Source organism: Rissa tridactyla, chromosome 13, assembly GCF_028500815.1.
Source record: "Rissa tridactyla isolate bRisTri1 chromosome 13, bRisTri1.patW.cur.20221130, whole genome shotgun sequence".
NCBI lineage: Eukaryota > Metazoa > Chordata > Aves > Charadriiformes > Laridae > Rissa > Rissa tridactyla.
Window position 1 is genome coordinate 3557222 of NC_071478.1, and position 12564 is coordinate 3569785.

A 12564-nucleotide genomic window follows, 5' to 3' on the forward strand; every position below is an offset into this window, starting at 1 on the left:
CTGCCGGGCACCTGCCCCACACCCGGCCGGGCAGGCCGTGGGGCTGGGCGGCCCCGGGCTGCGGGGAGCCGCACCGGGGGCAAAACGAGGGTCTGCAGCCGAGCTGGGCACCCGTCCCGGGGTCCCTCAGCGCCCCTCGCCCTGCCATCGGGGGGGATGCGGGTCCGCGGGATGAGGCCATTGACCCACTCCTGCCCAGGGGCTCTGCTGTCGGGCAGGGAACGTGGCTGAAATTTGGGGCCTGGGCCCTGCCTGGCAGGTCCAAGATGAGCACCCAGCGGGATGAGCAGTGGGACGGGCAGCACTGCCTTGGCAGGATGCTCCCCATCCCATCCCATCCCACCTCATTAATCATGATGCCCCTTTCCTACTCATCTCCCTTCACAGCCACCTGCGACGGCGTCGTTTCCTTTTGCGGTGTAGGGCTGAAGGGTTTGGGTGGGCATCAGTGGCATGGTGGCACAGTGACATGGTGTCAGAGACCCTGGCCAGGGCCCTGGGGGCAGCCCAGCTCACTAAGCAAATGATATAGCAGAAAAGGGGGCACTTCATCTTCAAACCTGATTACTTGCCGTTAGCTCTAACTGCACCGTCTCCGTTTAAATGTGATTTACATATATCTCTCATATTGTGGTTTAAGTATTTCCCCAGGGTGAGGGAATGAATAAGTTTCATTATCACTACTTAGGAGAGGCTGAGGTTTCAGCTCTCGGCTCGCTGCATAATCGAATGAGGAGCTGAGCCGGCTCCCACTTTCACGCCGGCTGTTATTTGAAAATGATAAACTTTGCTTTTGCCCAGCTGGGTGGCTGGTCCCCACCAGACAGGGGGACACAGGCTGGGGGAGCCCCAGGATGGGGCTGGGCCGCACGGTGTGCCGGAGACAGGCTCTGCACCCGCAGCTGCCCCCAGCTACGGAGCCGGAGACAGGATTTGCCAGTGTAATTGGAAATAAACCAATTTTCCCCCCCTCCCCATGCAAATTCTCATGTCCCAGAGCCGAGGGCCTGTGCATGAGTGGGGTTTAAAGCGGTTGGGATGGAGGAAGGGCAGACGGCGCCGTGCCCCAGCACCCTGTGCCATCACACGGGACCCTGCGACGGCTTGGTGGGGATGGGGACACTGCAGCCATGACAGTGACATCCCGGCACAGGCTGCCGCTGACACTTTCGGGGCAGCAGGGCTTGCCTTTGGCCCTTTCACACCCTGCCCTGCAAAAGCCCTGAGCTCTTGCACTCTGTGCCTTCAGGCACGGCCGTGGAGGTGGGGGGCACCCCGGGGGCCGGCGGGCTGGGGGTGCTTGGGTATGGCCCCCTCCCGTGTCCCCCTCCCCCCCCGCGCACTGCCCTGCCAGCGGTGACAAACCCAACAAAGGGAAGAGAAAAGCACTTGTCATCCAGAATGCGGAGCGCGGAAGCAAATTTATTTTTAGATAAATCTAAAGCTTAATTTGTGAAGCTAATATCAATCAAAATGAGAGATGGGTTTTTTTAAGTCCTTTTGCAGCCGTGCAATTTATACTGCCTGTCTCTTCTCCTCACTCTCAAACAGCAAAGGCAGCCGCTAAGTTTAATATCAGCCTCCTGCACGCCTGCCTTAGAAATTATTATTATTATTTTTTTAACAGGAAGATATTTGCAGACCAGAAACGGCATCGTTCTCCCCCGCTGCATTCCTGCAGTGCTCATGGGGTGTTGTGCCCCACTGGGGCAAGATGGGGCCAAGGGGGGACGGTGGCTTCACCCTGGCTGCCAGGACACATCTTGGGGGGGGGGTCCTTACCCCATCTCCAGCCCACGTCCACACGTATTTTGGGTCCCCACTGACCCACCTGCGCCCGCTGGAGCCGGCGCTGCGGCAATCCTGGATGGAGGCAGGCGCCCGCCGAGGAAGGACCCATTTATTTTGCATCACACGTCTGAAGTCTTCCCGTGCGCAGTGAAATCCTCCCCCGAGAAGGAGCTATCTGAGGGGAGAATTAACCTGCTAAATAATAAAAACCCCGCGCACCTCCTAATGAAATGTAATGACTTTGAGACTGGCAAGATGGATCGCGCCGTCGCTCCCAGCCGCTCGCCCTGATTTATGGCGACGTGGGAAACATGATGGAGGCAGCGCTAATGAATCCCCCCTCTGACAGACACCGCTAACGCGGCAAAGTTTCTCCTGGGGCCCCTGAAAGCCCCCACTGAGGTTCCTTGCACCGGGCTGCCCTGGCCTTGGTAGGGTCCCCCGCTTTGGTAGCCCCCAGAGCCTGGGGGAGCCCTATGCCCTGGGGCAGGGGACACGGGGGCAGCCCTGGCCGTGCCGTGCTGCGGTGGGGCTGCCACCGATGCTGCCACCCTGTGCCCAGCACAGCAGGACCCCCCCCCCCATCACCGCTTTCAGCACTGCCATGCTTCAGCCACGCATTCCTTTTGATGTGACATCTTTTAAATGACAAAGATCTAAGCAAATATTTTCCTCCAGCCGCTCTAATTTTAATGCACAAGCAGGCAACGGCATCCCCCCCACCCCCACCCCTCAGTAACATTAACCTCTGTGAAAATTTCCTTTTGTCCCAATTTCTCTTTGTTCCCTGGATTGGCCGTCACACCACTCGCTGCCGGTGACGGAGCGGTCCCCTCCCGGCATGCCATAAATATCGGCAGAACCACGTGCGCCGCCGTTATGGCAAGAGAGCAAAGGAGACAAATGGAGCCGCGCTCCCCAGCTGCAGCACCTGGCTGCGCGGCTGTGTCCCTGTCCCTATCCCTGTCCCCGACCCCGGCAGGGCTGGGGGGGGAGCAGCACAGGGGCCAAAAATAAGAATAATAAAGCTTTGCCCCCAGAGAACCAGCACTCTGCCTCCCGGTAGTTGTTCCCAGCCCACGGCCGTGGCTGGGTTTTTGGTGTCCCCTCCGTGCGCGGCTCAGGCTGGTGGCTCCGGTGTGGGTTGTGGCTACTCCTCCAACCCTGCTGTGGGCTTCTGCTGAGACCATCCCGCAGCCAGCGTTGGCCATGGGCAACTTGGGGCAGGAACAGGTTTAAAAATGATCCTAATTCTGCAGGTGGGTAAGTGGAAAATAAAGCCACCCCCGCCCGTGCCCTTGCAGCCGTGCCGGGGTTGCAGGCAGCCACAGGCAGGGGTGCGAGCGGGCAACCAAGCCCCCGCCACCCTCAGCCCCTTCCCCGGCACGCCATATGTCACCGCCACAGGACGCGGGGGCCAGGGAGACGTGCCCTCCGCCCAGAGCTATTTGGGATTTAATACTATTATCCTAATGCAACCGGCTCATTGTTCGGGCTGGGAAGCTGCCGCCCGGGCAGAGAAGGAGGGGGGCGGGTCTGGGTTAGGGGGGAGCAGCCCCCAGCTGGAGTGGGGCTGCTGGAGAGCCCTCAACCTGCCCCAGCACCGGGAACCCTCCCACCGTGGGGGAAACTTGGTGGGAAAACTTGCCGCGGATGATGGGTGGCAGGGGAGATGCCATGGCTGCACCGGCGGTACCCACCAGCCCCGCGATGGGGATGTGGTACCCGACCCCTGGTGCCCATCGCCCGGCCCTCGAGGCGAGCATCCCGCGGGAGCACGCGGGGCCGCAGCCCTAATCCCGGGGGATTTGGCCCACATGCGCCCGCGTTGCCCGGCCACCCTTTGGGTGCGAGGCGGAGGCTGGCGCCTGGGCCGGATTAATGGCTCAGTGTCGTTAGCAGGTTATTTATAGGTGCTCCTCCGTGCCCTAAAAATCTGCGGGAGGAAGGCGAGGAGCTGGGGGGGGTTGTGGGGTGGTGGGGTGGGCATTCCGGGGGGGGTCCCAGCCCAGGGGAGGCCACAGCAAAGCAAAGAGACTCCAGAGCACACGTCCAGCGAGATCCTGGTTTTTACTTTGGGAAAAACACCATCCGGACACACAGCTTGCGGGTTTTGTGGTTTGGTTTGGTTTTTTTTTTCTTTTTTTTCTTTTTTTTTTTTTTTTCTTTTTTCCATTTGTTTTTCTCTCATTTTTAAAACAATATAGTGCAGCCAGCACTTCTCACAGTAGAATATAATGGTCAATTTTAGTATAAAAAAAAAACATTCTCAGAGATTTGTAAATGCACTTAGTGCTTGAACAGGCCTTTCAGGGATACAGTACCTCTTTACCGAGCACAATCACCTTGGGTTTCATCGGGGTATTTTTCTTTTTTCTTTTTTTCCTTTAAACATCAAAACACTTTGTATTTTGTGGTGTGGAGCCTTTTTTAAATGAATAAATCTATTAAACACATAATTACACAGAGTGAATAACGGACCCTAATGAGCATTTTTGGAACTGTTTGTTTTTGTTTTGTTTTTTTTTTTAAAAAAAAAAAAAGGAGAAAAAAAAGGAGGTATGTGAGCGCCCCTGGTGCCGTGGTCGCTTCTAACCCAGAACCAAGGTAGAACTGACAGTAAGGTTGGGGGGGGGGGGGAAAACCCAGCCTGGATGTGTGTGAGACCCGGGCAGGTCCCGGGGGTGCCGTGGGGCGGGAGAGGGGACGGGGGGGTCCCGCTGGGTGCCCGGCGCGGGGGCACCGAACCTCCCGGTTGAGTGGGAATGGGAGCCAGTGGCCAACGTGGGGCCTGGTGAAAGGAGGAGGAGGAGGAGGAGGAGGAGGAGGAAGAGGGGCGGGAGGAGACTCTGTAGCAGCCAACACGTAGATGTACAGCCTAATAAACTAAAAAAAAAATAAAATAAAAAAAAAAATCTGTTCAAGTTTTCAAGTGTTTTTCTTAAATAGCCTCTGGACTGTCCCCAGTTATTAGCTTTAATCAAAGCAGTGCAAGTTACGGACTTCAGCTACAGGTCAGGTGCAAGCTCCCTGTGGCCACCGCGCGGGCCGGCTGCCCGGTGAGCCCCCCCGGCCGGCCACGGCCACGGCCACGGCCACGGCAGAGGGCTCTGCCCCACACGGGGCCGGCCGGGTGCCCTCCGGCGCGCGGAGCGGAGCCTCCTCTCCCTGGATAGCAGCAACTCGTAGCGATTCCCTGTTCACATTCGTGGAGATAAAATGATTTCTGAGCTATATAGACAAGCGGTCCTTCGTCCTGGGCTTCCAGCGGGTTGCGGGTGTATCCAGTCTGGGGACCCCGGTGAAATGCCAGTGTCCCGGGAGCCCTTTCGGCAGCCGACCCCGTGTCCCCCTCCCCGTCCCCCCCCCCAGCCCTCGCTGCCACAGTCCGGTACCCGCGCGGTGCCGGAGGGGAGCACGGCTCCTGCCAAAGTCCTCGCCCTGGGTTTGGGAAAAGCAGCATCGGTTCCTTATCTGTAGACGGGCAGGCGGATGTGGGCGTGCTGGTGGTCCAAGAGCCTTGGCACAGAGACGGTCTCGTAGCCCTTGCCCAGCATCTGCTCCTTGATGCAGGGCGGGTGGATGTCGTTGATGAGATACTCCAGGGACTGGAGGCTGCTGCTGAGGATGGAGGTATTGCAGAGCGTCTTGCTGGGCAGCCCCTCGGCAGGGGGCACCCCCAGCTCGCGGGGCCCGGCCCCCAGCTCCGGCGGGTTGTAACAGTCGCTGTTGGGGGTCACCAAGATGCTGTTCCAGGGAGGGGCGAAGTACTGCCCCACCGAGAAGTTGCCGTGCATGCAGTTCAAGGGGGACGAGCTCACCTTCTCGGCCGCCCCCCCCAGGGCGTAGGGACGCGAGGCGCCCGCGCACGTCTCGGGGGACTTGCTGAGGGCCCCCCCGCTGCCGCTGCCCCCGCTATACATTCGCAGGTGCTGCTGCTGCTGCTTCTGCTGCCAGACCAGGTAGTCCATGCCCTCGGGGTAGATGCCCGCCTTGGGTCCCAGGGCCGTGGCCGGGTTAGAGCCCAGCGCCAGCTCGGCGCCCTTGCGGCACTCCGGCAGGACGGCGCCGGCGTACGCGGCGGTGCCGGGGAAGGCGCCGTGCTTGGCCGGGCTGGGGTTGGTGGCCACAACGGCCGGGCAGCCCGGCTGGGCACCCTGCGCCTGGCACTGCTGATTGATCTGGTAGATGATGCTCTGGATGGAGGGCAGGTTGGAGGGCGGCAGGGCCAGGCTCCTGCCCGCCAGCGGCAGCACGGAGGCCGCCACTGTCACGTTGGGTGGCACGGGACCCTCCAGCTGCTTCTGGCCGCCGTGGTAGCTCAGCTGCCCGGCGCAGGAGGGACCTTGAGCTAAAGTGCTTGACGCGGGGTAGGGAGCGACGCCGACCTGGGCAGGCGAGAGCTTAGTCCGCTTCCCCTCCGAGTTCTTCACCACGCTTTTGCCGGAGGCTTTGACGATGGCCAGGAGACCCTGGTAGCCGCCGGCATGCAGGGGGTAGGGGCTGTAGCGTTGCCCCGTGGTGTCATAGCCGTTGACCGTCCGGTTAAGGTGCTTGTGCTGGGGGACCCTGATGTTGGTGGGAAAGATCTTGATGGTCAGCGGGCTGTTGGCCACCTTCTGTGCGTAGGCGTCCAGCTCGGCGGGGCTGGGGTAGCGCGGGGAATGCATGGGTGCCGCCGTCTCGCCTGCGGGAGCAAAGCGTAGGGTGAATCAGGTGCCACCGGCAGGTGAAGGACCCGGCAGCCATCGACCCCCTGCTCCGTCTCCCACCCGCTCCTGGCAAAAAACCAGGTCAGGGCACCAACCTGCCCCCTCCCGCTGGCGGAGTCACTTCTAAGTGGCCTAAAATAAACTCGGTGTGGAGAATGGAAATGTCACTTTACCCAACGGGGGAATCTTTCTCCGAGATTGGATTTAAACTACATTATACAAGCAATTTCATGGGTGCTTTGCGCTGCTACGAGAACCTCACCAAAAATGGAAAAGCATTGCATTTACCAGCCATAAATCAGCAGTTCCTATAATGAGCACAAAAATGTCACTTTTATGCAATTTTACAGATGAACAAAACTGGTGAAATTAACTGTGGTAACCTACTGGAGTCAGCAAAAGCCACTGCAGAAAAAAAAATTATATATGTATATATTTTTGTGCCTTTCAAACTCTTTCCCGAGCAAGTTTCTGCCATTCTGGTGTGAAAACTCATTTGTCGTACCCATTATACTTTCATTTGGAGTTTATCTTGAGTATCCAATGAGCCACCAACTGTGAAAATGATTAAATCTACAAAATCTATCTAATAGATGGAATAAATTAGGTGTTTAAAATCTCCACACGCACATGCACGTACATGCCGGCACGCAGGGGGAAGACGTTTGCTCCCGAGCCGGTCCCAAAGCCCCCGCACTGGCCAGGCAACGGCTGCAGCACCCCGGGGACACCGGACCTGGTGCCCACCCGGAGCCAGGTTTTGCAAGGGTGCAATGGTCAAATCGGGGGGTTTGCAGCAGGTACCCCCCCACCGAGCAGCCCCAGCTCTCCCAGGGACCCTTCCTCGGCTGCCAGGAGGCTCCCAGGCAGCGCAGCCCCACGGTACCCGGGGGGAAGGGGACTGCAGGCACCCAGCACCCCTGCAGGGATGCTGGGAAAGCCACCAGGATCAACAATTCCCGATGCCACCACGTGCTGGGTGACAAAAGTTTCTGCAGAAGAGCTGCACCACGAGGCGCATTCAGCACACCTAACGAAGCCATTGAATTGGTCTGCAATGCCTGTCTCCGTCCTGCCCGTGGCTGCCCGCACACACGGGTGTGCCTGCAGGAACCAGGCACGACGCGAAAACCAGGGTTCAGGGGGAGGTTGGGGCACTGGCAGCTGCGGGACTCCGTGTCACCCCCCGGGGAAGCAGAGCGGTGTTTGGGGAGATGCAGGAGTGAGGAGGCCGTGGCCGCTCGCCGCTCTCCGTCCTCTCCATCAGAGCGATGCAGCCGTGATTTAACAGGCAGAACGGCAGAGCGTTCACCAGCCATTCCTCCCATTAAGCTAATGTTATGGGCTTTTTACAGGTGTCTTAAATAGACATTGTTATTAACGAGTATATTAAGCCAATTAAAACCAGGGCTTTTGAGTAGGATTTAATGTAGCTGCCAGGAGACAGGAGGCATGGTATCAGCAGCTCCCTACGGCGGGACACGTGCAGGCACACGGTGTCCCGGGCTGTGCCGCCAATGCCACCAGCCCCCCTGGGCCCATCCCATGCATTGATCAGTGAATGCCCATAAAGGTCCTGAGGCACCCCCCGAGACAGCGGGCACAGGGACGTGCCATGCGAGCGGGTCCCCGCCTGGCCAGTGGCACGGCACGGCAGGTTGCCCGGCACCACGAGCCATGCACATCTGCATTCCCCTTCATGCCGGCACTGCTGTCCTTGGAGGTGGCAGCGTCGTGAATACTCAATTAACATGACACTAATTAGCTGGTGACACTTGCAGAATCCCTAATGAGCCCATTCCACGGAAACGCTCCTTTCCAAGCAAAAATAATTTTTAAAAAAGGGGCCATTGCTGGAGGGAGGGAGGCGGCATCGTCCATGGGCACTGCGGCTCCCCAACACGAGCCACCAAAACCCTGTCCCCAAGCACCGGGTCTATGGGACACCCTTTTGGGATGGCCCCATGCAGCCTCCCGGAGCTGCTGGCTGTCAGGGGACGACGGGCAGCGCTGCCCGCCCAGTGGAGCCGAGCGTGGCCAGGGACATCCCACCCGTGAGCCCTGGTGCCGGCACGTGGCCGTGGAGCCCCGCGGCCGCCCGCGAGCCGGCCAGTGGGGAGCCGGGAGCCGCCTTTGTCGCCTCTTCACACCAGCTGGGTTGGATGTGACAAGCCACCAATTCGGTGTGTTGTCACATATCAGGGTGACGCACCGAACCCCCCGCCGGGAAAATTACAGAGCGACCGATTTCCCGGCGGCTCCCGGCACACTGGCGGCTGCGCGGCTCCGCCGCTCCCCCTCTCCGCAGTAATTACTGCTTTCTAACGGGCTGTAATTACTGCGAGATGCAAACTCTCCCAACCACTGCCGTCACCCGTCAGGCACAGGCAGCCCTGACACCGCTGGGTTTGCCCCCTCCCTCCTCTTAAACTTGAACCATCGGAGCCGTCACACCGGGGAGGGGTGGGATGCGCTGCAGACCCCCGGCTGGACCTCCGCCGGCTGCCGACACAGGAGCAGCCCTGGCTCTCACCACCTCTAAACCAAACCCAGCCACCGGCCTGGCAACAGGCACCCATCAACAGCCGCTTTTCTCCCAGAAGATGCTTCTCCGGCTCCCGACTCCCTCCCTCCCTCCCTCCCTCGCTGGCGTTCCCACGGGATGCGGCCGGCACACCCCCCGCTCCGAGCTCCCCCTCCCTCCCTGACCTGCTCTATTTTTTCCAGCCTGCACTCAATAACAGCTAAATAATTGAATCTGCTCAGCAGCCAAAGATTTGTTTTGAATTTTATTGGAATTTTAAATTGTTTTGTTTCTTCAGTATTTTATTACTGTAAATGGAAAATGCATCGCCTGCAGTAATAATCCGATGGCTTTTTATATTACTCCGAGCTTCTGCTCAAAGCATTATTGGAAAGCCAGGCAGAAACGAGAAGCCATTATAATGGCAGCACAGGCTTATAAGATTACGCCTCCAGCTAAACAACTTTTTACTTTAGCAAATTGGCCACCAAACCCGGTTCGAGACACAGATGTAAATCCCAGACCCCACCGGTGCCGTGATCCAGAATAAATCTCGGTTTATGGGTCGAGGAGCTCCAGCCCGCCGTGCCCGGAGCAGCTGGGTCTGCGCAAAATGTCTGACGGGGATGGGGATCCCCAGCATCCCCGGCATCTCCTGTATCCCCAGCATCTCCTGCATCCCCGGCATCTCTTGTATTCCCGGCATCTCCTGCATCCCTGGCATCTCCTGCATCCCCAGCATCCCTGGCATCCCCAGCATCCCCGGGGTCACCCACACTGTGCCTGGCTGCATCCCCAGCCTGCCAGGACGGGGGAAGAAGGAAAGATGGGGAGAAAGGAGGGGAAGGAAGCTAACCGAAGACATCCTTACGGCTGGAGAGACCAAGGCTAACCAGAGGCCTACAATCCAGGGCTTGTGCCACGCAGGAATCGGCCGGCACAAACCCACAACAGTCCCCAATTACCCCTGGCCCCGGCTCTGCTGGGACACAATGGGTGCCGGCGAAGCCCAGCTGCCGGGCCCCTAATTAACCCTGATTTTAACTGTACACTTTTAAAGGCACTAAAGCGGTTATAAAGTGGAGAACAAGGCAGGGTTAATAGCGCAGACCTAAATTGCAGGCCCGCGGGGCCCGGGCCCCATAGAAATAATAGACCTGTCTGGGCTGCTCAGCTGTCAGTCAGGCGAACAATTCGGCACCCGAGGAGCTCACAGAAGCGGCAGCATCGGGGCTCTGGCAATCAGTGTCTGCTCGGTTAAAGCAGTTATGGGATCAAAACGGCGCCAGGAAAGACGCTCAGCACCAGGAAGGATGCTCAGCACTGGGAAGGACGCTCATCATCAGGAAGGATGTTTGATAATGGGAAGGATACTCGACATTGAGAAGGATGCTTGGTACCGGGAAGGATGTTCATGACCAGGAAGGATGCTCGGTACCAAGAAGGATGCTCAGCATGAGGAAGGATGCTCCAGACCAGGAAGGACAGGAAGGATGCTCAGCACCAGGAAGCATGCTCAAGACCAGGAAGGACAGGAAGAATGCTCACCACTAGGAAGGATGCTGAGGACCAGGATGGACAGGAAGGATGCTCAGTACCAGGAAGGATGCTCCTTGCTGCCCCAGGTTTCCCCCGGCCTGGTGCTGGCAGCAGCATCCCTGGCTGAGCCCCCTCCTCCCTGGAGGAGGGCAAGCTCACGCACCAGCAATTTATGGCTTTAATTTTCAGGCCGTGATGCTGCAGGAGATGTTGTGCTCCCCGGGTGGTTGCCCCGTTCTGGAAGGGGACGGCGAGGAGGACACCAGGGTGCATGGGGCGGGATATGTCCCAGGGATCAGCACCGGCAGAGCCGCAGCCCTGAGCGAGGACTCAGCAGGGACAAGCCAAGCGGGGACCCGGCGGCAGCACGCAGCACCTAACCGGTTAACAGCCAGCACGGAAGACATGCGCTGCCTGCCACAGACAGGCAAGATAGCTCCCTCCCTCTCCTCCATTCCTTCGCTCCTCTGCGAGATAAGATGGGACAAACCTTATTTTTTACACAGCGAAAGCATTCAAGTAGTTTGCCACAAATGGAAGAAGTAATCTCAGAGGTAAATCTTTATGAAGCTGCCGAAGGTGAAGCCGTGGCTGGAAGCTACCTGGCGCCTCGCTCAGGACTTGCTTCCTCGCGGTCCCAAAGGAGAACACTCTTTGCCCCTTTTCAGGTGGGAGTGGAGCCAACACCGAGCCCAGGAGGGTTTGCCAGGGATGCTCGCCAGGCTGCAGCGGCCGGCACCATGCCCACCGCTCGGGCACTGGAAAGGATGCCCCAAGGCCACCCCAACACAACCCCCATGTCACCCAAATGCCACCCTGATACTGCCCCAATGCCATCAGGAGGAATGCCCGAGAGCTTGGCCATGGTTTTCTGTCCCAAACCACAACGCGAAGCCCCGGCTGCTCTGCCCAACCTGGCTTCACCCGCTCCCATCGCCACATTCACCCCGGGAAGGGGCATTTCCCGGGAACCACCCTGCCTTGCCCCGAGCATCCTGCCAGACCCCTCCATCCCCACCCTCGCCCTCCCTCCCAGTCCTGCTCGGCTCCTCTTACAGGAAAGCGCTGTGTTTCCAGCGCGCTGAGCTCCTGTTTCGCTCCTGCTCTGCCTTCCCGAGCTGGCGGGGCAAAAGGGCAGCAATTAGGCAGGATTTTTAATTTGCACAGGGGCAGGAGGGGGTGGGAAGGGGAGCGATGCTGAAAGTGCCGGGTGGAGGCAGGAGGAGACGCTGGGGACCTGAGATGTCGCTCAGCGATCGGCGTGCCAATGGATCTTATTAAAAAATAATAAGTGCTACAGCCTCCAAATTAATTAAACTCCGCAAGAGCCAAGAGCTCATCCCCTGGCTTTGGGACCAGGCTCCCTGTTCCCCTCGCAGCAAGGAGATACCCTTGTCTTCAAAGCTTCAAAAAGCATCAAAAATCCCTTTTTTTTTCTCTGCCTGCAACACTAGGCGCAGATTTCCAAAGAGCTAAACCCTAAATATTTGCAAAACACTTGGAAGAAACCTCAATATTTGGAAAACACTTGGAAGAAAACAAACAAAACCTGGTGCAGTTTTTAACAAATCAATAAAGTCCTGGAAGTTTGGGTCCGAGCCCCAGGGCTGTAAAGCTGCCTGGGCAGGAACCGGCTGCCCCCACCCCGCGGGCAGCAGCTCCCGGACCCCCCCCTTGCCCACCCTGCGGGGCCAGAGGGCAGAGCCCACCTGTGTGGCACAGCCGGGGCCAGGGAGGGGGGTGCTGGGGCCGATGACCCCCTCCCAAGGGCAGTGTCCCAGGTGGCACCGGGGGGTTCACTGGGGGATGCTGCCCCTGGGTCACTCATGGGCGGGCGTAGGGAAGTGCAGCCCCCAGCCCCAAGGAGAGCAGCCGTGGGAGCCGGCGTGGGTCCCACGCATCCCCCGAGCCGTTTTTGGGGTGCAGCCGGGCAGAGGGTGTCGCCGGCTCCTCTCCCCCCCCCCCCACCCCCCATCACCACTCGCTCTGCGCCAGGCA

General features: G+C 58.9%; 1 protein-coding gene across 1 annotated transcript in view; it reads right to left on the bottom strand.

The window, feature by feature from the left end:
- Positions 1-5237: 5237 nt before the first annotated feature.
- Positions 5238-12564, bottom strand: part of FAM222A (family with sequence similarity 222 member A) — a 29397-nt gene continuing 22070 nt past the window's right edge. The window contains exon 3 of the mRNA XM_054220017.1: positions 5238-6478. Coding sequence (XP_054075992.1) covers positions 5262-6478 — 1217 coding nt within the window. The 3' untranslated portion in view covers positions 5238-5261. The remainder of the gene's footprint in view (positions 6479-12564) is intronic.